The 27978-nt window shown below is 38.0% G+C and overlaps 1 protein-coding gene across 11 annotated transcripts in view; it reads left to right on the top strand.

Moving 5' to 3' along the window:
• The window catches only part of LOC148774812 (arfaptin-1-like), a 120270-nt gene that overhangs the window by 80529 nt on the left and 11763 nt on the right, over positions 1-27978 (top strand). For all 11 annotated transcript variants that reach the window (XM_088827957.1, XM_088827951.1, XM_088827959.1 and 8 more), the window contains 4 exons: positions 2147-2242; positions 4087-4199; positions 10054-10275; positions 16530-16687. In XM_088827957.1, coding sequence (XP_088684083.1) covers positions 2147-2242; positions 4087-4199; positions 10054-10275; positions 16530-16687 — 589 coding nt within the window. The remainder of the gene's footprint in view (positions 1-2146; positions 2243-4086; positions 4200-10053; positions 10276-16529; positions 16688-27978) is intronic.

The following is a 27978-nucleotide window of genomic DNA, read 5'->3' as shown; positions in this document are numbered from 1 at the left end:
AAAGTAAAGCAAATAGTTGAAGGTATCTACTTACCTCAGCACTACGTCTTTTTGCTACTTTAGTTTGGAAAGTTCTGTATCACTTGTGACATATATGTTATACATATCTCATGTTAAATCATGAGATTATTTCTTATCCAAGATTAATAAACAATAATAGCCAGAACAACAGAGCTCTGTTCCTGGGATTATCACGAAATGGAATTATAGTAGTCATCGTTTATTGAACTCTTCTTTATGTAATAGTAGAGATAGAGTTTTTGTTTAAAATAGTGATTGCATTGGATAATCCATTAAATGCCTTCCAGCTTAACAAGTAATTTATGGATTGATGTTTTTTGTATTGAATTTAATAATGGAGATATTATAGTATAGATTCAGGACATCTGAGAATCTAATAAGAAGCTGTTTAAACCTCTCTGAGCCTCTTTTTTTCCTGTAGTTTAGCATCAGACTAGTTGATTTCTGTTGTCCCTTCCAGTTTTAAATTTTTGTGCTTCAACAGGATTTTTTTTGAAAGACGGGTATCTCATTTTGAAAGGTAATGCCATTCTATTTAGATACATTGTGTGTTTTGGATTTTAATGTTAGATTCAGTCCAGATTAAGTATTCCATATTATTAAAACTGGTGACTGTTCCTGATCAGAACTTAGTATATCTGGGATATGAGAAAGTTGACATTCATTCTTATTAGAATATTTTAATTATAAATTTGATATGTGTTTTTAGAAAACTGGAGAAGAGTGTAGTTGTAATAAAATTATCTTAGAAACATTAAAACATATTCAGCTAAATGTGAAGGAGTTAATTATTTTTTCAGTTTCTTTTCAGTGATCACTTCCCTAAAGACATACAACCTTTAGAATTTAAAATAGTCAATTGAAGCTGTACAGTTTATGCTGGACATCAGCAACAATGTTGGGTACTAAGTTTTTCTTACTTTTAAAAAAATTAAGGCTCAGAGATGTTGAGTAATTTGCCAGGGTGTTCCTGATACTATTTGATAAATAGAGCCAGAATTTCAAACCCAGAGTTAGAATTTTAAAACTCAGTGTGTTTCATTCCAAAATTGTATTCTTTCCTCAGGTTCTCAAGCTTAGCTGTGTCTGAGAATAAGTAGCTTTTAAAAAACTGTTGCCTAATGAGCAGCATGGTGACTGTAGTTAATAATAATGTATAGTTGAAATTTGCTGATAGATCTCAGGTTTTCTCATCACACACAGAAAGATGGTAACTGTGTGAGGTGATGGATATAATCATTTCACAGTGTATACGTATATCAAAAAATAACTTTTTACATCTTAAAATGTGCTATTTTTATTTATCTAATAAATAAAAGCAGAAAATCTAATAAAAAAGCTAAAGCTTCCCTCCCCACCCCGAAAAGCTCTGAAGATAACCTGTTTCAGTGATATCTTGTGGAATGTCTCAGGTATGTTTTAAAAGCTTCAGAAGTCTTATGATTTATCAGAATAACACTCTGTATTATCACTTCTCAGGCTTCAAAACACATACAAATCACCTGAAGATCTTGTGAAAATGCAAATTCTAATTAAGTAGGTCTGTATTTCTGATGAGCTCCGAGATGACATAATTGATGTCATCCATACTAAGTAGCAGTAATCTGTACTAGGTGATACTTGATTTATGATTTGAAATTTTTGGCTATAATTTCTGTGAAGGCTGATTCATTCACATTTCTGTGAATGTTAATGATAAATTTGATACAAGTGTTACATGTCTTTGGATTTCTACTTGAAGAGCTTTCCTCCCTATGTTAGAGTAGCAAGTTATAAAATGTTGAGTTACCATTCAGCTGATTCCTTTAATCACATACTTTTAATTGATTTGAAAATAGCAAAGTCCAGGTAAAGTACTGAGTAAACATGATCTTACCAGGTTTCTTCTTACAGTTAGGTGTTTTGTTTGGTTTTAATAGTTCTATGAAAAGGTTATGTAAGAGCTCATCCTGATAGCATCCATTTATTACTCATCCATTTCTGCATGAAAGCAAGTGTGTTAGTTTCCAGCTTTTAATCCTTTTTTTTGAATATTTTAAAGGAAATGTCAGTACAGCTGTATTCAAACTGTATATTGTGTGGAGGAAGAGAAGCATTTTCACAGTGACATGTCTGCCCTTTTCAGGTTCCCCAGCACCACCTCTGCCATCTGTTATGTCTCCTGGCAGGGTGGCAGCTAGTGGACTGACTCAACATGGAAGTGATTTAACTGTCCCTGCAGGTATTCACTGCGCTGATTGGATAAAGCCCTTCTTGCTACTGCTGAAGCTAAACTCACTCAGTTTCATGTTGCTTGCTTTAGATTCTTAGGTGTGTGTTATTCTGGCTTTTTTGGTGGCTGTTTTTTGTTTTTTTTTAACAATAAGGAAAGTAATCTCTAGCCATAGCTTATCTTTCTGGCTTTTCAAAGTTTATTAGGCACAATCTCAAACATGAAATTAATTAACTTTACGAGAAAAAAACACATTAAAGTTTGATTCATTTTTAACCTACCTTTCTTTTCTTTGCTCTGGAAAATGTTGCTTTATTTATTTGATCCTAAGCTCTTGGCTTTGCAGCTCTGCCATCTGTTTTCAGTTAAATAAAAAAGGACTTTCAACAGTTGTGTTGTTCATTATTTGGAATGAATCAAGTGGAGAAGGTTGTGTCTTCCTTTTTTCAACTTTGACTTAACAACTAGTTGTCAAATTGCATCAAAATACTCTAACTTTCCAGTTATGCTGAGTGAAAAGTACTGGGAAAAACCTATTTCTTTACATTGGATTTGCTTTTCACTTTAGTATTGCTGGACTATAAGAACAGGGCAAAAAGTAAACTCTGTGTTTCTTTTTATACGAAATGTTAATATTTTATATTTTGTTTAGGTGAGAATTTTGTAAATTCTTAAATGCATTTGATTTTATATACTGTTCTCCTTCTTAGATTATGGTAAAACTGTGGTAAAGCCTGGCCTGGCTGTAGGGGTGAGAGAAGAAATTTTAGCCGACTCTAACCTTTTGAAACCATTTTATAAAATGTTTTCTCTTGTCTTTTTAAAAAATTGTTATTTTCAAATTATGTTTCTATCCCAAGTTATTAGCATCATGCTGCTGCTGCTGCTGCTAAGTCGCTTCAGTCATGTCTGACTCTGTGCGACCCCATAGATGGCAGCCCGCTAGGCTCACCCATCCCTGGGATTCTCCAGGCAAGAACACTGGAGTGGGTTGCCATTTCCTTCTCCAATGTGTGAAAGTGAAAAGTGAAGTCAACTCAGTCGTGCCTGACTCTTAGTGACCCCATGGACTGCAGCCTACCAGGCTCCTCCGTCCATGGGATTTTCTAGGCAAGAGTACTGGAGTGGCTTGCCATTGCCTTCTCCGTATTAGCATCATAAATGTTACTAAATATGTTCTTCTCTGAAAAATATTTTACTGTGAGGAGCTGTATAGTTGTGGAGTTGCTGATATGTCATAATTTCTTAATTGTTGGAATAATGCATTATCAGGGCTTTATACTGCCTGTATTAATTACGGCTTTGGGGGAAGTGCTGGGTTTCTTGAGGAAAAAAATGAGGCACAGTGAAGGTCTTGTTGTAACAAAACCTCTTATACTACAGTAAGATATTTTTGATGACTATCTAAAGTTATAGTATTTTTAAACCCTCCAAAATTTTGGTAACATTGTGTTGTTGCTCTCTTCTATGTAGTATAATGAAAGGAGATCACTGTGAAGAGTATGAGCCTTTCAGATTTTTAATGACAGTTTTTTAAGAATCATTAGGTTATAAGATAAATTATGGAAAATGTATTTTCCTAGAAGTAAATAGCAGTTTAGAGAAGAAGGCCCATTGCAGCTTTTTTTTTTTTTTTTTAAAGAAGATGGACAAACCAAAGAAATTTTTTTTTTTTTTACAGTATCAGGAAATCATCCTTAAAATGATTCCAAGAAGTTCTAGGCCTTTACTTTGCAGGAACCTTCTTATTTCTTTAAATGCATAAGTAGTTTAATTTGAACTGCATCAGAGTTTTGTTTTCTTTCTACTTGTCTGTGTGGTTTGCATTTTTATCTTTTGTTCTGATGTTACAGGTGGCCAGAGAACACAGACAAAAAGTGGTCCAGTTATTCTAGCAGATGAAGCTAAAAATCCTGCAATGGAAAAGTTAGAACTTGTTAGAAAATGGAGTCTAAATACCTACAAGGTTTGTAATTTTTTTTAATGTTTCCACCCCAAGTAGCTCTAAGAATTTCATTCGAATGTTACTCAAATTATTGTTTTGCAATTATATAAATGTATAGGAGAGAATAATGCTCTTTAAACATAAATATACAATTAAAATAAAGTATTTTGTCTTACTGATCTTGGCATAAATGTAGTTTAAAAAGTCAGTAGGTTGAGTTCTAAAAAGAGCTACTAAAGTTCTTATTAATTGACAGATAACACATAATTGAAGAAGAGATATGTTGTCTGGGAGCACATTTAGCTGTAGAACTGCCATAGATATGGTTGTCACAACTTCCTATCTTTTTGATACTTTACAGCAGCGGAATGTCAAGAGAGGTATGTTAGTTTTCCAGAGTTTGAAATTCTCTGATCTTATTGTAATAACTAAGCAGTAAACTGGACAGACAGTATATGAGTTGGATTTCAGAGGCTTATTGTTGTTAAGTGTATTGCTTCAGAGCACGTATTGATTATTTTTCTTACATTCTCCTAGACTAAATAAGCAAAACTTACTCTGAAGCAATACAGCTATATTTGATGCGTTACAAATAGATATCTCAAACCCCAAATTCACTTAGTGCCATTGAATCTTAACAGGGATGAGACAGTAGAATTCGTAGAGTAGTTAAGTGGATGAAAACCCTAACAGCCCTATTCAGAGCATCAGCGCTAACACTCGCTCTGTTTGTGAATTGGTAGTGCGCCTAGTGGTTTGTAAATCAGGAATTGTCTGTATTCTTATACAGGAGTCTCTTATGTATCTTCTAAAGAGTAATACAGAAGTGCATTTATTTTTTCAGTTAGTATTTTTTAAGTATGATCTGCAATTTTCCACAAAAGTACAGGTTTTCTTAAGATGGTAAAAGTGCCCTGAAACTGCTGCATGAAACTTCCCCCAAATCATTTAGCTCATGTCAGTGTAGAACTGAGAAATGCCAGTAGTAGCCATCAAAACTTGATGCCTGCTGAACTGTTCTCATTCAGGATATTCTATCTGCCCATTGCCCCTTTTGTTCTCAAGGATGTAGATTCTCTCACTCCATGAATACCGGTTTTTGTTTGCACTCCTTCATATCACAGCAGTTCATCCAAATATTCAGACGTCTCCTTCATCTTCTCACTGATTCCACATGCCCAGTTAATTATTAAATGGGCTCTGCCTCTTTACTATTATCTGACTTTATCCTTGTCTCCATCTTAGCCTTCACAGCCATGTGATTACTGTCTTACATTAGTGTAGTAGCTTCTCAACACATTGTCTCATCCTCCAGATTCTGCTCTGCCTGACATGGTTCAGTTTGCTTAAATCCTTCCCTCTATCCCCATCTGCTGCTGCTGCTAAGTCACTTCAGTCGTGTCCGACTCTGTGCGACCCCATAGACGGCAGCCCACCAGGCTCCCCCGTCCCTGGGATTCTCCAGGCAAGAACACTGGAGTGGGTTGCCGTTTCCTTCTCCAGTGTGTGAAAGTGAAGTCGCTCAGTCGTGTCCGACTACTAGCGACCCCATGGACTGCAGCCCACCAGGCTCCTCTGTCCATGCGATTTTCTAGGCAAGAGTACTGGAGTGGCTTGCCATTGCCTTCTCCGCTATCCCCATCTACCTTTCCATTTTTATCCTGCTGCTCCTCTCTTCCACCTGCAGATCTCGTGATCCATACCAGCTTATCCAGAGATTTCCTAAGCAAGCTGTGCTTTCTCACACCTCTGCAGCTTTGTTCACGGGGGCTGTATTTGCCCACTGCCTGAAATTCCTCTTCATACTCCCTTTCATTTCACTTGTTTGTCTTTCATACCAGACTGAGTCTCACTTATTTATTTATTAAATTCGTGTATTCAGTCATTCCTTTGTTCATTTATTCCTGAAATTTAGCCTCACATTTTGAGCCTAAAGAATACAGGTCTTATTTTTGAACCAAATCCTGATAATCCTAATTTTACAAATTATCAAGTTTAACTTTTTGTCATTGTGGCCTTCCTCTCTTGTGTCAGTTGTGTTTTCCTTGTTGCTTATCTTTTTTTCCACCCTGTATGTGTGTGTTTATCAGCTGTTCTTTTCTTCTTTTACTTCTACAGTAATCAGAGTTGAATGATTATTAGTTTCTGGTTATCTCTACCTTAACATGGGGCTTCCCAGGTTGCTCAGATGGTAAGGAATCCTTCTGCAATGCAGGAGACCCATGTTTGGTCCCTAGGTTGGAAAGATCCCCTGAAGAAGGGAATGGCTACCCACTCCATTCTTGCCTGGAGAATTCATGGACAGAGGAGCCTAGTGGTCCATAGGAGTCCGTAGGGTTACAAGGAATTGGACACGACTGAGCAAATAACACTTTCACTTTTTTTCTGCATTAACATACCACATTCATATTTTCTGTTATTGAAAATAACCAGACTTCATAATGTATACACATGGCATAGTACTATGTGAAGGAATTACCATTCTTTCAGAGTGATCATTTTATTTTTAACTGAAAATTTTTTTTCATCAGAATTATTGTGTGTCGCAATCTAAGTCAAAAGAGAGAAAGTCCTAGCTTAACATGGTTTTATGGAGTTTGTAGCTCAGTGTGTCTGTACTGACATACAACTCTGTTCTTCTGTCTTTTTGACCTTTTTAGTCCAGAGTATGAGCTGACAGAGGACATTCACTGTCATTGGGATAATCCTTCAAGTGTTGATTCTGATTTGTGCTTATTGTCCACCGCACTCTGAGGACTTTGATTCTGGCTGTGACTTTGATCCTCTCTCATGGACTTCAGTTTCTTCATGATTTTTTGTTTTCAGTTTCTTCTGTTTCTGTTCTCTGGCAGACACTTGAAAGCTTTTACTCAAAGAGAATATTAACACTTCCTTTATCGGTGTTTAATAAAGGAAGTGCTAATATTGGCTCCAAGATTGGTCTGATGATTAAAACCAAATATGTAATAGAAGTGATTTTGTAATAGAAGTTTAGGCCTTGAACCTATTTTCTTAAGTAGTATTTTAATCTACCTGATTTTATTCGTACAGTTTGAATCCAAAATTTATTTTCTTATTTTTTCTCATCTGCAGGAATCAGTGTGAATAATAAACTCTGGTTTATCATTTTTGTTCATTTTTGTATTTTGCAAATATAGAATATAGGGTACTTGTAGAAGTCTATCTTGTTTTTTAAAGAATAATCTCAGTTTTAGCATTCAGACCTCTTTAATGTCTCTTCCAAACATTAAATTCTTTTTAAAAATGTTTTAAGAACTTGCCACCAGTATTCATACCTTTAACAAATTAATATTTGTTGGCTTAAAGCCAGTATCTTTTAAATTTTCACTCCTGGCTTTCTTACCGTATTGTCTTATTTATTTACTGGTTTATCTGTTTCCACTGTTCAGGTTCTGATATTTACTTTTATGTTCCCTTCTTCCCTATCCTTCAGTCTTAACAACTTTCTTAATACAGTATCTGTCTTTTGCTGCCATTAGCTTATTCTTTTCCTTGTACCTAATTGTTTTATTCTAAGCTCTTGGTGCTATTTAAATACTAACAGTATCCAGTGATTATCTTGTAAATTCATGACCTGTGCGGTGGTGATTCATGGTATTTTTATACACTATTTATCATTATTTTATCCTCTCCCAAGTAGGGAATATCTGTAGAGCTATAATTTACTTTTGCTTTTTCCTTCCCATTTAACTTTGCTCCATTTGTCCTTTTATCCTCAAAATAAATTATTAATTTATATGGAAAGCTGGACAGGACCACAGATCATGGTAAGTCATTTGCATTTTCAGGGACTTTGGAGAAGGGTAAAAAACTGAGAATTTTTAATTTTCTTCTGTTTTAAACTTGCTTTATAATATATACCTTTAATTTTGCACTTCAATTTCAGTATTTATTAGGAAGCAACTTAAATAAAATTGTTTTTCAGTGATCCTATGAGAAACTTGCTCTGGGACCCTGATGAGTGGGGAAATGCCTCGCAACTTTATGTTTTCTCTACAAAGCCCTACAAAGGCTGTCTGTAGCATTCTCACCTTCAGATTACTTAGATTTCCTTGAGAGTGGTTAGTTACCTGTATTGGAATATAAGCTTTGTAAGTTCAGTTTCAAAACTTAAGGTGCCCAGATTTGATGCCTTATACTCTTGCCTTACTTTTCCCATTGCCATAGCTTCCTGGAAACCAAAAAAAAATTTCCTCATTAAACCTTTGACCTTACTGTCTGCTTATCACCATTATTTCTGTAAAAAAATGACCACTCAGACAAAAGTAGACATTTCTTTCATTTTGCCCAGTCTGCCAAGTTCCTTCAGTGAATTCTGGCTTCTTGGTTTTCAACAGACTGTTATATCTGGGTAGCTGTGGAAAGTACCACATGCTTTGGCTTAAGAGTAGGTGAACGCCTCCGATAATACTCTGTTGCATAGGGAAAATCCTTGTGTGGAAGGAAAGTGGAAATGAGTGACGCATCTTGATTTTGTTGCCGTTTCAAATATCACTTGCTGGTGTCTCTCTCATTAAGATCACAGAGTCTGCAGTTAAACGCTCTCTCTATATGTTTTTCATCCCCAGAGAGTGTTTGTGTGTTTTCCATAGAAATAGTTCTGTCCCTTCTGTGAGTTTGGTCTTTCATCTTCCTATCACTTTCTATAGAGTTAATTTCTCTACTCTTTTTTTTTTTAAGAACTCCTTTATTAAAAAAAGCTTATTTGTAAAGATCCTTAATTGATGATAATAGAGAGTGTCAGGGAATTCATTTCTGTTTTAAATAGAAAAATGTAAGTAGCATATATGTTAACATTAAAAGGATAAATAATGGATTTATGTATGTTGACAAGGAGAAGTTTCAAGATATTTGTTCTTAAAAAAATGCTCTGGATATGATGTATAGATAGCATAGTCTCATGTTTACTTTAAAAATACTATATATGTGATTATATAGGTTTAAAGGAAAGTCTTATTAATAGTTTTCTACTATCCAGTCGAATTAAAGGAAGAGGACATTCATTTTTATTTCATTCATTATTTTCACTTCTACAACAAATACTAATAACTAAAACTTTAAAAGACATGATAAAATAACATATTTGCAAATTTTAAAAATTGCAATTGCTTATTTACTACTTTTTAGAATATTTTTGTTAACTTTAAATGATAATGATTATATTAATACCCTATATGGTTGCTCTTTTAATGTATTGTTGAGTAGTGAATTGAAAACTATAACCTCTTGTATCATTTCTGGAACAGAAATAGAATCCGGTAGAATAGAGTAACATCGTTTAATACTATTTTATCTAGGCAAAAGTGGAAGAATTCAGAAATCTCCAATCGCTACCTCCTGCTCTGTCCTTCGCCCCTCCCTCCCCTCCTCCCCTCTTTCTTCTTTCTCCTTCCTTCCTTCCCTTCATTCTTCCTGCTCACACACATGCCCAACTGTTTAAGGGAACGCTGGAACGGAAAGAAGCATTTGAAACTTAGGAGAGTAGAGTTTTGGTATTCTTATTATTCCTATATAGTCCGGTATTCTTAAATCAATGCCAAGTGTGTCAGTTGTTTTAAATCATCTACCAAAATGCACAGAGCTTGAAATATGATTCCAGGAGAGAACTCATCTGGCAGTATGTGAATTAGCTAGATAAGTTTTTAAAATCTCTCTGATTAGTAATAGTTAATAAGCATGATTGGTGAGTTTACTTTCTGAGTCCTGATGAACATCTGAAGGGGCCTGAAAGTCTGCAGTTTGTTAGGCTAGCTTGTTGAAGCCAGAAATGGTGCTTCAGCGTTTGCACTTTGGATTACTGCTTTTATCTTTTGTTCTTTTTTTTCCTAAACAAAATACATCTTTCTACTTTTAGTGCACTCGACAAATTATCTCTGAGAAGCTGGGCCGTGGATCAAGAACTGTGGACCTTGAACTTGAAGCTCAGATTGATATATTAAGAGATAACAAGAAAAAATACGAAAATATTCTAAAACTGGCTCAGACCCTGTCGACCCAGCTTTTCCAGATGGTGCATACCCAAAGGCAACTTGGAGATGCGTTTGCTGACCTGAGTTTAAAATCACTAGAACTCCATGTAAGGTTATTTGAAACAACCATTGGAGAGGAGAGGGCTGAAAGGGCAATAGGAGTGTTCTGAGAGACAATTTGTTACATTTCTGATTTGTTGAACTCTTTAATAAAATTGGGATCTTGTGGTATTCTTTTAAGATACTTCACGTAATTTTCAAGAAGGCCCAGCTGACTTTTGTCAAAATACTGATCCAAAGAAAATGTCAACTGGAGGTTTCAGGGAAAGGGAACTTGGTTAGAGGAAAGGAAAAAGAGTACTCAGCCTGCTTGAGCCTAGAAAGAATCATATATAGTCATGTAAATAACTGGGTGTTGGTAAAAAGGTAAATTCAGGCACCTGTTGAAAATCTTGGGGCTTCCCTGGTGGCGTCAGTGGTAAAGAACTTGCCTGCCAATGCAGAAGACCCAGGTTTGATCCCTGGGTCATGAAGATCCCCTGGAGGAGAAAGTGGCAACCGTCTCCAGTATTCTTGCCTGGGAAATCCCCTGGACAGAGGAGCATGGCAGGCTGTGGTCCATAGGTTTGCATAGAGTCGGACATAACTGAAGCAACTTAGCACAGCATGTTGAAAATCTCTTACCTAGTCTCTGAATGTCCTAAACAATACTTACTTGACTTGATTTGTGATACACTTTTACTGAAATCATTAGTATAAATTATGAATTTTAGAATGAAATTATTTTTCTGTGTATATCTATATAAGTATGCAGCAGAAAGCATTATTAATTTCTTACGCTGTCTTTTTATTGGCTGGCTCTTTGTTGCTGCAGTGGGTTTTCTCTAGTTGTAGCAGGCAGGGGCTACTCTGTAGTCGTGGCGTGCTGGCTTCTCGTTGCGGTGGCTTCTCTTATTGGGAGTGTGGGCCCTGGAGTGTGGCAGGCTTTAGTAGTTGCAGCCTGTGGGTTCACTAGTTGTGCCAGGCGGACTTAGTTGCTCTGCCACGTGTGAGATCTTCCTGGACCAGGGATAGAACCGGTGTCCTCTGAATTGCAAGGTGGACTCATAATCACTGGACCACCAGGGAAGTCCCATCTAATGATATCTTAAATTACTCCTTTTATGTCTTTTTGTCCTCACCTGGAACCAAAAGATGTCCAAAAGAGAACCAGAAGAAATCCCTTTTCTACGAAAATCCCCTACAGATGAATAACTTGAGAAGTTAGGTAATTTAGAGCATTAAATGATTTGTTAATAATCTAGGATCTTGGACAAAGAAAGTTTGGCTAGAGATGACAATATTGAGATAAATATTGAGATTCAATTCTAACTGAGTCACTAGACAAAAAGAAGAATGATACTAATATTTAGGAAGCTGAGTTATAGCAGCTGTTATTACTGAGTATCCACAATTTCAGTGTGATGGGTGGGGTGCTTTTTAGCCATTATATCATGTAATTTCTCTAATAACACTGGAAGAAATGTTATCCTGATTTTATAGATGAGGAAGTGGAGGCCAGGATGGTTAGGTAGTTTTTATAAAATCATGAAAAACAAAAGATGGAAGTGGAATTTATATTCAGGCCTTTCTGTCTCTTCCTGATCTCTGCCTGTCTCTTGAAGTGAGATCTTTAGAAGGTGTGACCCGGGAAAAAATCCCCACAGTATGGAAAGAGATGATCAGAGTATAAGGTCTGGGGAAGTAGAGCAGTGTTATCAGTGATGATACATTGAACAGAGTCTATTAATTATAATACTTAACGCCAGTTGGGGACTTACTATGCATCAGATACAACTTGCTTACATGTGTGTTAGCTCATATAGTGCTCAGTCTTAGTTAGTAGTACTTTTATTACCTTTCTTTTACAGATATGAAGTCCTTTAAAAAAAAAAACCCGAGAGTATTCAAATCCTCAGTATTCAAGTCCATTGTTGTTATTGTTCAGTTTCTAAGTCATGTCCAACTCTTTGCAGCCCCATGGACTGTAGCACACCAGGCTCCTATGTCCTCCACTGTCTCCCAGAATTTTCTCTAATTAATGTCCACTGAGTCAGTGATGCTGTCTGACTGTCTCATCCTCTGCCACCCCCTTCTCCTTTTGCCTTCAATCTTTCCCAACATCAGCGTCTTTTCTAGTGAGTTAGCTCTCCTCTTCCCATCAGGTGACCAAAGGATTGGAGCTTTGGCATAGTCCTTCCAATGAATATTCAGGACTGATTTCCTTTAGGATTGACTGGTTGGGTCTCCGTTTTGTCCAAGGGACTCAAGAGTCTTCTCCGGCACCACAATTCGAAAGCATCGGTTCTTCGGCTTTCAGCTTTCTTTATAGTCCATCTCTCACATCCATACATGACTACTGGAAAAACCATAGCCTTGACTACATAGATCTTTGTTGGCAAAGTGATAACTCTGCTTTTTAATACACTGTCTAGGTTTGTCGTAGCTTTCCTTCCAAGGAGCAAGCCTCTTTTAATCTCTTAGCTGTAGTCACCATCCATAGTGATTTTGTCGTCGAAGAAAATCATATCTATCACTGTTTTCACTTATTCTCCTTCTGTTTGCCATGAAGTGATAGGACTGGATGCCATGATCTTAGGTTCTTGAGTGTTGAATTTCAAGCCAATTTTGTCACTCTACTCTTTCACCGTCATTAAGAGTGTCTCTAGTTTCTCTTCACTTTGTGCCATTTGAGTGATATCATATGCATATCTGAAGACTTGTTGATATTTCTCCTGGCAGTCTTGATTCCAACTTGTGATTCATCCAGTCTGGCATTTTGCATGATGTACTGTGCATCGAAGTTAAATAAGTAAGGTGATAATATACAGCCTTACTCCTTTCCCAGTTCGGAACCAGGCCACTGTTCCATGTCCAGTTCTAACTGTTGCTTCTTGAACCACATACAGGTTTCTCAGGAGACAGGTAAGGTGGTCCGGTATTCCCGTCACTTTAAGAATTTTCCACAGTTTGTTGTGGTCCCCACAGTCAGAGGGTTAAGTGTAGTCAGTGAAGCAGAAATAGATGTTTCTCTGGAGCTCCTTTGCTTTCTCCACAATCCAATGAATGTTGGCAATTTGATCTCTGGTTCCTCTGCCTTTTCTAAACCCAGCTTGTACACCTGGAACTTCTCAGTTCATATACTGCTGAAGCCTAGCTTGAAGTAATTTGAGCATAAACTAGCTAGCATGTGAAATGAGTACAGTTATGTGGTAGTTTGAACATTCTTTCACATTGCCCTTCTTTGGGATTGGAATGAAAACTTACCTTTTCCGGTCCTGTAGCCACTGCTGGGTTTTCCAAGTGTGCTGGCATATTGAGTGCAGCACTTTCACAGCATCATCTTTTAGGATTTGAAATAGCTCAACTGGAATTCCATCACCTTCACTAGCTTTGTTCATAGTAATGTTTCCTAAGGCCCACTTGACTTCACACTTAAGGATATCCAGCTCTAGGTGAGTGACCACACCATCATGGTTATATAGGTCGTTAAGACCTTTCTTGTATGGTTCTTCTGTGTATTCTTGCCACCTCTTTTTAATTTCTTCTACTTCTGTTAGGCATGATAAAGGACAAAAATGGTAAGGATCTGTCCTTGTATGAAATGTTCCCTTGATATCTCCAGTTTTCTTGAAGAGATTTCTAGTCTTTTCCATTTTATTGTTTTCTTCTTATTTCTTTGCTTTGTTTATTTAAGAGGGCCTTCTTATCTCTCCTTGCTGTTCTCTGGAACTCTGCATTCGTTTGGGTATATCTTTCCCTTTCCCCTTATCTTTCAGTTCTCTTTCTTTCCTCAGCTGTTTGTAAACTCTGCTCAGACAACCACTTTGCCTTCTTGCAATTCTTTTTCTTTGGGATGGTTTTGGTCCCTGTCTCCTGTACAGTATTGCAAACTTCAGTCCGTAGTTCTTCAGGCACTCTATCTATCAGATCTAATCCCTTGAATCTGTTTGTCACCTCTAGTATATAATCATAAGGGATTTGATTGAGGTGATACCTTATCTTCACCATCAGTGGTTGGGGCATAGACTCGTCTTACTGTGATGTTGAATGGTTTCCTTGGAAACGAACCATGATCATTCTGTCGTTTTTGAGATTGCACCCAAGTACTGTATTTCAGACTCTTTTGTTGACTGTGAGGGCTGCTCCATTTCTTATAAGGATTTCTTGTCCACAGTAGTAGGTATAATGTCTGTATGAATTAAATTCTGCTACTCATATCCATTTTAGTTCACTGATGCCCAAAATGTTGACGTTCAGAGTTTATATCTCCTGCTTGTCCACACCCAGTTTACCCTGATTCATGGACCTAACATTCCATGTTCCTATCCAGTACTGTTCTTTACAGCATCAGACTTTACTTTCACCACCAGACACATCCACAGCTGAGACTCATTCTGGGTTTGGCCTCGGCGCTTCATTCTTACCGGAGCCATTAGGAATTGTCCTCCGCTCTTCTCCAGTAGCACATTGGACACCGTCCGACCTAGGGAGCTCATCTTCCAACATCCTATCTTTTAGCCTTTTCATGGGGTTCTCCAGGCAAGAATACTGGAGTGGTTTGCCATTCCCCTCTCCAGTGGACCTCAGTTTGTCAGAACTCTTCACTATGACCTGTCTGTCTTGGGTGGCCCTGCATGGACAGCATGGCTCATAATTTCATTGAGTTACACAGCCCCTTCTCTGCGACAAGGCAGTGATCCATGAAGGGGATTCAAGTCTGTTGGACCCAGTTTATTTTTTAATAACTTTATTTTTTTTCTGTTTTTTTTTCTTAATTTTATTTTTGTATATATTTTTTTATTTTTGGCTGTGCTGGCTCTTCATTGCTGCGTAGGCTTTTGGTGGCTTCTCTTGTTACAGAGCACGGGCTCTAGAGTTGTCAGGCTTCAGGAGTTGCCACACATGGGCTCGATAGTTATGGCTCCTGGGCTCCAGAGCACGGGTTCAATGTGGGATCTTCTTGGGCCAGAGATTGAACCCATGTCTCCTGCATTGGCTGATAGATTCTTTACCGCTGGCCACCAGGAAAGTTAGAGGACTGAGTTTTAATTTTTGAGTTTCTTATTTGAGCATTTCTCTTTGTAAGGATTGATATTTTATGACTTTTATTCTTTCTTAGAGATCTTCCAATGATAAATTGACTAATTTTTAAAAATAGAATAAATGTTTTATCTTGGAACTACCATATGAGTCCATTGGAGATCAAATACACAGTATGGGATCTTAATGATCTTATTTTCCTGTATCTTAAGACATTTTGCTGTTTCATCATCTTAGGAATTATTTCATTATTACTCATCAGCTTATCCCTACCATGTTAAAAATGAGTAAGATAATAAGAAAACAAAAGACTGACAGCATTGCCTAGAAGAATTATGTAATAGTGAAATAAACACTTTTTGTTTGTTCGCATTACCAAAAAGAAATCTGGAGAAGCTATTTACATCATTTTTATTTTTTTTTCACTTGAAATTTAAAAGTATTTTTAACAAAGTCAGAATTCTCAAATGATATACATCCTACATTCAGTTCTAAAATTGATACGATCAGAGTTTTTATTTGGTCAGATATGTTCCTGATAATCAGTTGTGGGGTCGCACAGAGGCGGCCATGACTGAAACGACTTAGCAGCAGCAGTCAAGCAGAGACTGGAAAGCTTTCCCTGCTGAAACTGAGTCTCTGCTGTCCGCATGTTAGGGAGGCGTGTGTAACGTTTGCTAAGCCAAGAGTCAGTTTATGCAGAGAGAATGAACTAACGTTGGTGCTGAGTGGTCCTTCCCCAACTGTTTGTCCAGACAGACCTGAGCTTGAGAGTCAGTTGGTCACTAGGTTTACAAAGAAATGTGTATTGTTAATATTTATACTTTGAGGAGATTCAGTCAAAACACAAAAATTGTAGTCTATTTTATGTCTGAAAGTTTTAGCCAATTGTTACCTAATTTGGTTGTGAGAGTTAAGGCCTCTCTGATTAATAATCTGCTATATTTTTCTTCTTAACAGCTGTGCTTACAGTATAATAGAAACAAAACGTGGAAATGAAAATATTCTTCCTAGTACAAAGTAGTTTAACTTTAAAATTATTTGATATTAGCTATACATCTAAGCTAATGACAGTTTGGTTTACTAGACTTTTTCTGTAATTGTATAGCTAGTTGTGATTTAGATTCCTATTTATTTAAACATTGAAAGAAAAAGCTTCTATCGCTAGATTTCTAAATCAAATATTTTCCCAATAGTGATGTGTTTGAGATTTTCTTTAGTCACATTTACTGATTTACAGCTGGATAAATTAAGATGACTTTTTTTTTGTTTGTTTTAGGAAGAATTTGGCTATAATGCAGATACCCAGAAGCTGCTAGCTAAAAATGGAGAGACTCTTCTAGGAGCCATTAATTTTTTCATTGCCAGTGTAAACACTTTGGTGAATAAAACAATTGAAGATACATTAATGACTGTGAAACAGTATGAAAGTGCCAGGTAAGTATAGATTTTCATTATATCATTTGTTTTACAGATAATACATAATTCAGGTAAGATTTGGGCTTTCCAACACGAGAAACCAACTCTGGTCAATATGAACAGAAAAAGAATGTGTTATTAGAGTGTTGTAGGAGAGCCCACAGAGCTAATAAAAAGGCAGGAGAACAGTTCTAGAAATGAGCGAGAGCCAAAGCCAAAATAATGCCTCAGAAGAATCTCATAAGGGTTCTGATGCCTGGGTACCTCACAGCTCACATAAATAAAAATTCCAAAGGCTCCTGAATACTTTGCTTCCTTGCCTTGAGAGTATCCAGTTGCGCCTTGGTCATGTGCCCAAACCCTGCCTGTTTGCATTAGGAGGGTGGGGGAGCTCCCCGCTCCAGCTTTCTTGGCAGAGCACAGAGCTTTGTTTCCCACCAGGTCGACAGCAGAGCCCTGTCTAATCTGGCCTGAGCCTGCCTTTTCAGCCATACTGCTTCCCTGTAAGCAGGACAGCGCTTCTGCAACAGCCAGATGCATAGTTTCAGTTGCTTTTGAATATAGAAGCCCATTTCTGCCTCCTTTCTTTTATGTTGATTATTCAGATTATAACCAGTCTTCAGTCTTCCAGATTTTATTTTATGCATAAATTATTTGCCTTGTATTTCCATGGTGGTTTATAATGCAGCATTTTCATAGCTTTTTTACACACCTCCACACACACATGATTTCTCTGTCTCATAAACATCCTGTTAGGTAAACAAAATACATATTAATAGATGCTTAGAAAAGTCTAAAATGCAGCAGATCTATGATAGCATTTTTCAGCTTCTGATTCCAGCCCCAGTTTTTTTCCCCCATTCATTTTTGTCCCCTTTTAGTTTTTCTCCTCTGAACACTTGATTTCTTTATTATTTGTTATACTTTTTATAGCATAGCCACAGTTAGTACAAACTTTACCTTTTTGGTGTATAACTTTACTTTTTGGCCTCTTGGTCTAGTTTAGTGGTATGAGAAGTGCCTGTGAAAGTGCTAAATGTATATAGTCTTTTTGCAGTTGAGTGCTTATTCTTAAGCGTGTCCTTATGCTTTACATAACTAAAATCCCAAACCACATGGAGAGTTAACTGTTTTTTTGTTTTTTTTTATTGATAGTAGTTGCTCAAAACATTTTTGTACCTTATAAACACTTACGTAGTTTCAATTCAAACTTTAAAAACTTATTACCATGTTCTTTCAATAGCTTGCCTTTTTACACACACCCTCTTTCCTGAAATAGCAATTCAGTATACGCAGATACACACATATCCTTTTTCACATTCTTCACACACACACACACACATACACGCAAAGCAATTCAGTATACGCAGATACACACATATCCTTTTTCACATTCTTTTCCATTGTAGGTTATTATACGCTGTGGAATGTAGTTCCCTGAGCTGTGTAGTGATCCCTTGTTGTTTATGTACTTTATGCACGCACACACACACACACATATGTATACACATAGTGATGTGTATCTGTTAATTCCATACTCCCAATTTTTCTTTCTCCCCAACTTTTCCCTTTGGTAACCATAAACTTGCTTTCAAAATCTGAGTCTCTCTTTGTTTTGTAAATAAGTTCAATTGTATCATTTTTTAGATTTCACAAATAAATGATATTATTTGTCAAGTAAGTGTTATGAGTATTTGTCTTTCTCTGTCTGACTTCACCTAGTGTGGTAATCTCTAGCTCCATCCATGTTGCTGCAAATGGCAGTACTTCATTATTTTTTATGGTTGAATAATAATTTTGTAAGGAGCATCTGTAGTTCTCCATAGTGTCTGTACCAGTTTCCATTCCCACTAACAGTGTAGGAGGGTTCCCTTTTCTCCTCACTCTCTCTAGCATTTATTATTTGTAGAATTTGGGGGGTTTTTTTGGTAGAATTTTTGATAATGGCCATTCTCACAGATAGGAAGTGATACCTCATTGTAGGTTTGATTTACATTTCTCTAATAATTAGAGAATGCTGGGCTGGAAGAAGCACAAACTGGAATCAAGATTGCCGGGAGAAATATCAATAACCTCAGATATGCAGATGACGCCATCCTTATGGCAGAAAGTGAAGAGGAACTCAAAAGCCTCTTGATGAACGTGAAAGAGGAGAGTGAAAAGGTTGGCTTGAAACTCAACATTCAGAAAACAAAGATCATGGCATCTGGTCCCATCACTTCATGGGAAATAGATGGGGAAACAGTGGAAACAGTGTCAGACTTTATTTTTGGGGGCTGCAAAATCACTGCAGATGGTGACTGCAGCCAGGAAATTAAAAGACGCTTACTCCTTGCCAGGAAAGTTATGACCAACCTAGATAGTATATTAAAAGCAGAGACATTACTTTGCCAACAAAGGTCTGTCTAGTCAAGGCTATGGTTTTTCCAGTGGTCATGTATGGATGTGAGAGTTGGACTGTGAAGAAAGCTGATCGCCAAAGAATTGATGCTTTTGAACTGTGGTGCTGGAGAAGACTCTTGAGAGTCCCTTGGACTGCAAGGAGATCCAAGCAGTCCATTCTAAAGGAGATCAGTCCTGGGTGTTCATTGGAAGGACTGATGCTAAAGCTGAAACTCCAATACTTTGGCCACCTCATGCGATGAGTTGACTCCCTGGAAAAGACTCTGATGCTAGGAGGGATTGGGGGCGGGAGGAGAAGGGGACGACAGAGAATGAGATGGCTGGATGGCATCACCGATTCGATGGACATGAGTTTGAGTGAACTCCGGGAGTTGGTGATGGACAGGGAGGCCTGGCGTGCTGTGATTCATGGGGCCGCAAAGAGTCGGACACGACTGAGCGACTGAACTGAACTTAATGATTAGAGATGTTGAGCATCTTTTCCTGACCCTGTTAACTGGATGTTTTTGGAAAAGTGTCTATGTAGATCTTCTCCCCAGTTTTTGATTGGGTTGTTTTTTTGTTACTGAGTTGTATGAGCTGTTTGTATGTTTTGGAGATGAAGCCCTTGTTAGTCACGTTGGTCTAACCACCATGCTTCCCTGGTGGCTCAGAGGTTAAAGCATCTGCCTCCAATGCGGGAGACCCGGGTTCGGTCCCTGGGTCGGGAAGATCCCCTGGAGAAGGAAACGGTAACCCACTCTGGTATTCTTGCCTGGAGAATCCCATGGACGGAGAAGCCTGGTAGGCTACAGTCCACGGGGTCGCAAAGAGTCAGACATGACTGAGCGACAGAGCGGAACGGAGTCACGTTGGTCACCAGTATTTCTCCCAGTCTGTAGGTTGTCTTTTCATTTTGTTTATGGTTTCCTTTGCTGTGCAAAAGCTTATAACGTTGATTAGCTCTCATTTGTTTATTTTTGCCTTTATTTCTTTTGCCTTTGGACACTGACCTAGAAGACATTGCTACAATTTATGTCAGAATGTTTTTCCTATGTTCTCTTCTGGAAGTTTTATTGTGTCCTTTCTTATATTTAAGCCGTTTTGAGTTTATTTTGTATGTGGTGTGAGGGTATGTTTTAACTTCATTGATTTACGTGAGGCCTTCTAGTTTTCCCAACACCAGTTTGCTGAAGAGACTCTCTGTTCTCCGTTGTATATTCTTGCCTCCCTTGTCAAAGATTAATTGACCATAGGTGTGTGCGTTTATTTCCGGGTTCTCTATTCTGTTCCATTGATCCATGTGTCTGTTTTTATGCTAATACCATGCTGTTTTGATTACTGTAGCTTTGTAGTAGTGTCTGAAGCCTGGGAAAGTTATGCTTCCTGCTTTGTTCTTTTTCCTCTGGATTGCTTTGGCAATTCTGAGTCTTCTGGAGTTCCATATAAATTTTAGGATTGTTTGTTCTGGTTCTGTGAAAAAGGTCATGAATAATTTTAATAGCAGTCACATTAAATCTGTGGATTGCTTTGGGTAGTATGACCATGCTAACAATTCTGATTCTTACAAACCAAGAGTATAGAGTAGCTTTCCATTTCTTTGAATCATCTTTAGTTGCTTTATCAGTATTTTATAGTTATCAGCATATAGGTCTTTCACCTCCTTGGTTAGGGTTATTTCAACTCTGTTTTTCATGTTTTTGTTTGTTATTTTTGACAATTTTAAATGGGATTTTTTTTCTTTTTTAAAAAAGTTTTGCTCGTTTAGTTTTGGCTGTACTAGGCCTTTGTTGCTGTGTGTGGGTGTCCTCTGGTTGTGGCGAGCAGGGGGTACTCTGGTTGCTGTGCATGGGCTTGTGGTGGTGGCTCCTCTTGTTGCAGAGCATGGGCTCTAGGGAGTGCAGGCTGCAGTAGCTGCTGCTCATGGCCTCTGGGGTGCTCACTTAGTCGTGGCGTATGTAGTAGTTGTGGTATGTGGGCTTAGTTGCCCCATGGCATGTGGGGTCTCTCTGGACCAGGGGTTGAACCCATCACCTGTGTTGGCAGGTGGGTTCCCAACCACTGGACCACCGGGAAGTCAAGGATTTTTTTGTTTTTCTGGAAAGTTTACTTTCTATCTTTGCATAAGAAGAGATACTTCTATCCTATGCTGTGTTTGTAGCTCTCATTTTAGTATTAATGTATCAGATTCTCAATCACTTGGAAAGGAAGGTCAAGACAAGTTCTTGTGGTTGTCTGGTGGGAGAAGGGCACAAATGGATCTGTGTGCCTTATTTAAGTTTTGGACTTGGTTTTTTTTACTTTCCTTTATTGTTTGAAGAATTTAGTAATATAGTATTAAAATCAGAAGATGGGAAAAAGTGAAGAAATGTATCAGTATGATTTTGCTCAGTAACATTGAAGGGATGTCTCAGTAAAATATCTTTCAGTAGGACTTCCTTCAGTAACATTCCCAGTAGTTGGGTTTCCAGTCTCTGTTAAATCCTTTCATGGATATTGCCTGTAATTTTCAAAGGATATATGTTTATTATGTATATTTTTATTTCTATAAGCTGTTTCTTCTCCAAATCTGTCTATTCATTTTCATAGTATCCTAATTTGTTCATAATGAATACTCTTCCTTTTATCTTGTAATCATTTTAAACATTCTTATTTTCTAATCTAAAAAAGATTGTTCTAATATCTGTGGTTTTAAAGTTGAAATTTCTTTTGTTCTGAAAGTATCCCAGTTAAGAACTATGTGAATCTATTTTCTGTCTCTCTACTTTGTAATTGTCCACCTATCCTGATTTTTAAATATAAAGTATATTTTATTTGAAGCATGTAATATCTTTCTCTTCAGCATTTATTTCTAACATGTTTTTAAAAATATTGACCCATATTAAAGAAAAATACATTACATGTCACATATCATGCACAAAACATTTTATATTTAATTTGCCAAGGAGAAAAATGACCCTCTAGAGGTTAAGTGGGTTATTTACTTGGAACCGATTTCAAAGTCACATGAAAATCCATGGGCTCCTGCCTTCTATTTTTGATCATCAGGCCTCAAACTTGAATTGGACTAATCTCAAATTTTCATATCTAATTTTAAAAAGTAGCTTTCACATCTTATGTTGAGGAATCTGACTTAATGTATAACGTGATATAAAAATCTCAGTTTATCCAATAATATAAGTTTGTTTGAAACTTTTGAACAAAATTATCTATCAAGTTATATATACTGGATAGCTGGTTATCAGGAAACCTTTACATAACCTCTGCATATACTTTAAAAATCAATAATAATGACCTTCCCGATAATTTATTCTCATATTGAAATTTCGGTATATGATTTTATTTATTAAGCTTAGCTTGGTGGTTAACTTTTCTGTGCCATTTTTGTAGTAGCTGAGGCATTGACTAGTTGTAACACTAAAACATTGCCTAGTGAGGAATAACATTGAAAAAGAATCCCAGACTGAAAGTTTCTCAGTAGTTGAATTTTCTTCTCTGTCAAACCCAGAATTTATTGACTTTTAGGGCAAGGGTCAGCTGTTTGATCGGCACAGAAAGTGGCAGTTTAGGCAGATGTCTGGGTGGCCTTTTAACGCTCCCTATTATGCATTGTATAAGTGTTTCCTAGCTGTCTGGGGCTTCATGCATAGAAAATCTTATAACAGCCTATTCAAGACTTCTCCAGAGCAGCAGCAACAAGGGAGCCAATTGTGGTCAGAACTTTTCAGATGTGGACACCTGTTTCCTATAAGTTTTACATAAGGCATAAAGTAACCAACTATCACTAACTGTATTGGTATGGACTCAGTTTAGACTGGCAACCTTGAAGTGAAGAGTTGCGTTTTGAAAACTTAGTATATTTCTCTTCCTGGTGGTAGTGAGACTTTTAGCTCTTAGGGAAAGTTTTACTTTGACAGCATCTGCAAACTGGATGTAAAAATTAATGTCAGTATTATAACTTTGACTGTGTTTAAATTAATTGCTATTATTTAAAGGTATACCCCATGGCCTTGAAGAATATTTGTCTTCACATTAAATCACCACACATTGCTGTTTATTTTTGTTCTACTTATTTCTCTCTCACTTCTTACTGATTTTAGTATGTTTGCTTCAGTCCATCCCTCTTCTAATTAGGCTGAAATGATAAGCACTCTAAAGATATTAGTTATTAGCAGGTGTCCTAAGTACTTTGTATATATGGGTTTTAGTGGGAAAAAAATATGGTTTTAGATTATTATTCACATTTCTGAAGCAGAGAATGAGAGCAAGAGGGGGGAAAAAAAAAGCTTAAGACATTGGAGCCGGTGAAGAACAGAGTGGTCATGCCGTTTGACCGCTGAACGCATGAAGTTTAACTAGCTATTGCCATGTCAGCTCCGCCTCCTGAGTTTTTCGTGGCTCTCCAGCTCTGCAGCCTGGCCAGCACTGGTCATTGTCTTCCGAATGCAGTGGCTCACTTCTCTTTTGCCCATAGTCTTCTAATTGGTTTCCTTCTGATTTCTTAGTCTATTCTAGTCCGTGCTCCATGCCTGACTTTACCACTAAACTCATCTCTGTCCTGAGCAATTAGAACATGCCACTTCGCAAATCAAAGTTATTCCGTGGGTTTTCATCACTGATCTCTGGATTCAGTCTGATCTCTGTAGTAATGGCCTATAATGTTGTTGTTCAGTCACTCAGTTGTGTCTGACTGCATTCCCACGGACTGCAGCACACCAGGCTCCCCTGTTCTTCACTGTCTCCCGGAGCTTGCTCAAATTTACGTCCATTGAGTCAGTGATGCCATCCAGCTGTCTCATCCTCTGTCATCCCCTTCTCCTCCTGCCTTCAGTTTTTCCCAGCACCAGGGACATTTCCAGTGAGTCAGCTCTTTGCATCAGGTTGCCAAAGTATTGAAGCGTCAGCTTCAGCATCAGTCCTTCCAAAGAATGTTCAGGGTTGATTTCCTTTAGGATTGACTGCTTTGATCTCCTTCCTGTCCATGGGTTGCTCAGGAGTCTTCTCCAACACCACACTTCAAAGGCATCAGTTCTTCAGCACTCAGCCTTCTTTATGGCCCAACTCTCACATCCGTACATGACTACTGGAAAAACCAAAGCTTTAAGTATATGGACCTTTGTCGGCAAAGTAATGTCTCTGCTTTTTAATATGCTGTCTAGGTTGGTCATAGCTCTTCTTCCAAGGAGCAAGCATCTTTTAATTTCGTGGCTGGAGTCACCATTCTCAGTGATTTTGGAGCCCCAGAAAATAAAGTCTGCCACTGTTTCCATTTTTTCCTCATCTATATGCCATGAAGTAATAGGTCTATGTACCATATTAGTTTTCTGAATGTTGAGTTTCAAGCCAGCTTTTTCACTCTCCTCTTTCACCTTCATAAAGAGGCTCTTCACTTTCTGCCATAAGGATGGTGTCATATGCATATCTGAGGTTGTTGATATTTCTCCTGGCAGTCTTGATTTCAGCTTGTGATTCATCCACCTGGGCATTTTGCATGATGTACTCTGAATATAAGTTAAATAAAGCAGGGTAACAATATATAGCCTTGACTCACTCGTTTCCCAATTTTGAACCAGTCTGTTGTTCCATATTTGTTTGTTACAGTATGGCCTGTAAGGTCCTGGTTAATCTCAATTCTGCCTTCCTGCCTGATAACTAATTCCTTCCGTGATCTTATTCCAACCTTAGGTTGTAAGTTACTGAATTACTTGCCCAATGTGTCGTGGTATCTTACAAATCTATGCCTTTATGCATACTGTTCTGTTCCTGCTCTGTCAATTTCCCAGCCCCATTCCACCTCAAAAACTCTTCAGTTAGGTTCAGTTCAGTCGCTCAGTCGTGTCCGACTCTTTGTGACCCCATGAATCACAGCACGCCAGGCCTCCCTGTCCATCACCAACTCCTGGAGTTCACTCAAACTCATGTCCATCGAGTCGGTGATGCCATCCAGCCATCTCATTCTCTGTCGTCCCCGTCTCCTCCCACCCTCAATCCCGCCCAGCATCAGACTCTTCCAGTGAGTCAACTCGTTGCATGAGGTGGCCAAAGTATTGGAGTTTCAGCTTTAGCATCAGTCCTTCCAATGAACACCCAGGATTGATCTCCTTTAGAATGGACTGGTTGGATCTCCTTGCAGTCCAAGGGACTCAAGAGTCTTCTCCAGCACCACAGTTCAAAAGCATCTTAACCATCCTTTAAAACTTGTGTTAACTTTCTCCTGAGTTGCTCTTTCAGACCCCTGATTAAGTAACTCTTCATCTTGATTTCCATCTTCCTTTCCCCATGGCAGTGTCCCTTACCTCATTTTGCTGTGGTTGTTTAAGAGCTTCTCTCCCTCTAGACTGTTAACTTCTTGAAGATGTTAGATAGTCTTTGTTTCTAGCACAGTGCCTGAAACTTACAAAGTTAACACTTCGTATTTGTTGAATGAATTGTATCATGAATGAACCATTGATATGCTTTTGACCTTAAAAAGGGCAATTTATTAAATTCAGTATGAGTTGAGAATAAATTGGGCTTGGTGTGAGGGACTCATGTTCTTTCTGAGTCACATATATATTATAGAGTGTGTTTAATTCCCAAAATAGGAGATACAAATTGTACTATAGATAGTTTAACAAAAAGCTTTAGTTTTAGGGCATAAGTTTGAGGTGCTGATTTTGACTAAGTTTGAGATCACTTTGTTTCTTCCTGTCTGGTCGTTCAGTCGTGTTTGACTCTTTGTGACCCCTCGGACTGCAACATGCCAGGCTTCCCTGTCCCTCACCAACTCCTGGAACTTGCTAAAACTCATGTCCATCCAGTCGGTGATGCATGCCATCCAACCATCTCATCCTCTGTCATCCCCTTCTCCTGCCTTCAGTCTTTCCCAGCATCAGGGTCTTTTCTAAGGTGTCAGTTCTTCCCATCAGATAGCCAAAGTATTGGAGTTTCAGCTTCAGCATCAGTCCTTCCAGTGAATATTCAGGGGTGATTTCCTATAGGATTGACTGGTTGGATCTCCTTGCAGTCCAAGGGACTCTCAAGAGTCTTCTCCAACACCACAGTTCAAAAGCATCAGTTCATCAATTGAGCTTTCCTTATGGTCCAACTCTCACATCCATACATGACTACTGGAAAAACCATAACTTTGACTAGATTGGAATTTTGTCGGCAGAATAATGTCTTTGCTTTTAATATGCTATCTGGGTTTCTTATAGCTTTTCTTCCAAGGAGGAAGCTTCTTTTAATTTCATGGCTGGAGTCACCATCCGCAGTGATTTTGGAGCCCAAGAAAATAAAGTCTGTCACTATTTCCGTTGTTTCCACATCTATTTGCCATGAAGTGATGGGACCAGATGCCATGATCTTAGTTTTCTGATGTTGAGTTTTAAGCCAACTTTTTCACTCTCCTCTTCCACTTTCATCAAGAGGCTTTTGAGTTCCTCTTCACTTTCTGCCATGAGGGTGGTGTCATCTGCATATCTGAGGTTATTGATATTTCTCCCAGCAATCTTGATTCCAGCTTGTGCTTCTTCCAGCCCAGCGTTCCTCATGATGTACTCTGCATAGAAGTTAAATAAGCAGGGTGACAATATACAACCTTGACGTACTCCTTTTCCTATTTGGAACCAGTCTGTTGTTCCATGTCCAGTTCTAACTGTTGCTTCCTGACCTTCATACAGATTTCTCAGGAGGCAGGTAAGGAGGTCTGGTATTCCCATCTCTTTAAGAATTTTCCACAGTTTGTTGTGATCCACACAAGCAAAGGCTGTAGCGTAATCATTGAAACAGAAGTAGATGTTTTTCTGGAATTCTCTTGCTTTTTCTATGATCCAGTGGATGTTGACAATTTGATCTTTGGGTCCTCTGACTTTTCTAAATCCAGCTTGAACATCTGGAAGTTCATGGTTCATGTACTGTTGAAGCCTGGCTTGGAGAATTTTGAGCCTGCCTTTACTAGCATGTGAGATGAGTGCAATTGGGTGGTAGTTTGAGCATTCTTTGGCATTGCCTTTCTTTGGGATTGGAATGAAAACGGACCTTTTCCAGTCCTGTGGCCACTGCTGAGTTTTCCAAATTTTGCTGGCATGTTGACTGTAGCACTTCCACAGCATCATCTTTTAGTATTTGAAATAGCTCAGCTGGAATTCCATCACCTGTTTGTGTTCATCCTAAGGCCCACTTGACTTCACATTCCAGGATGTCTGGCTCTAGATGAGTGATCAAACCATCATGATTATCTGGGTCGTGAAGATCTTTTTTGCATATTTCTTCTGTGTATTCTTGCCACCTCTTCTTAATGTCTTCTGCTTCTGTTAGGTCCATACCATTTCTGTCTTTTACTGAGCCCATCTTTGCATGAAATGTTCCCTTGGTATCTCTCATTTTCTTGAAGAGATCTCTGGTCTTTCCCATTCTATTGTTTTCCTCTATTTTTTTGCATTGATCACTGAGGAAGGCTTTCTTACCTCTCCCTGCTATTCTTTGGAATTCTGCATTCAGATGCATATATCTTTCCTTTTCTCCTTTGCCTTTTACTTCTTTTCTTTTCACAGCTATTTGTAAGGCTTCCTCAGACACCCATTTTGCCTTTTGGCGTTTCTTTTTCTTGGGGATGGTCTTGATCACTGCCTCCTGTACAATGTCATGAACTTCTGTCCATAGTTCTTCAGGCACTCTATCAGATCTAATCCCTTGACTCTCTTTGTCACTTCTACTGTATAATTGTAAAGGATTTGTTTAGGTCATACCTGAACAAATTATCTACAAATTATCTAGTGGTTTTACCTACTTTTTTCAATTTAGATCTGAATTTGGCAATAAGGAGTTCATAATCTGAGCCACAGTCAGCTCCCGGTCTTGCTTTTGCTGACTGTATAGAGCTTCTCCATCTTCAGCTGCAAAGAATATAATCAGTCTGATTTCAGTATTAATCATCTGGTGATGTC

This window comes from Moschus berezovskii, chromosome 19, assembly GCF_049115385.1.
Source record: "Moschus berezovskii isolate FMDL1 chromosome 19, NW_MosBer_1.0, whole genome shotgun sequence".
In the NCBI taxonomy this organism is placed as follows: domain Eukaryota; kingdom Metazoa; phylum Chordata; class Mammalia; order Artiodactyla; family Moschidae; genus Moschus; species Moschus berezovskii.
Note: the sequence above shows the minus strand (reverse complement) of the source record. Positions and strands in the feature narration are given on the sequence as shown.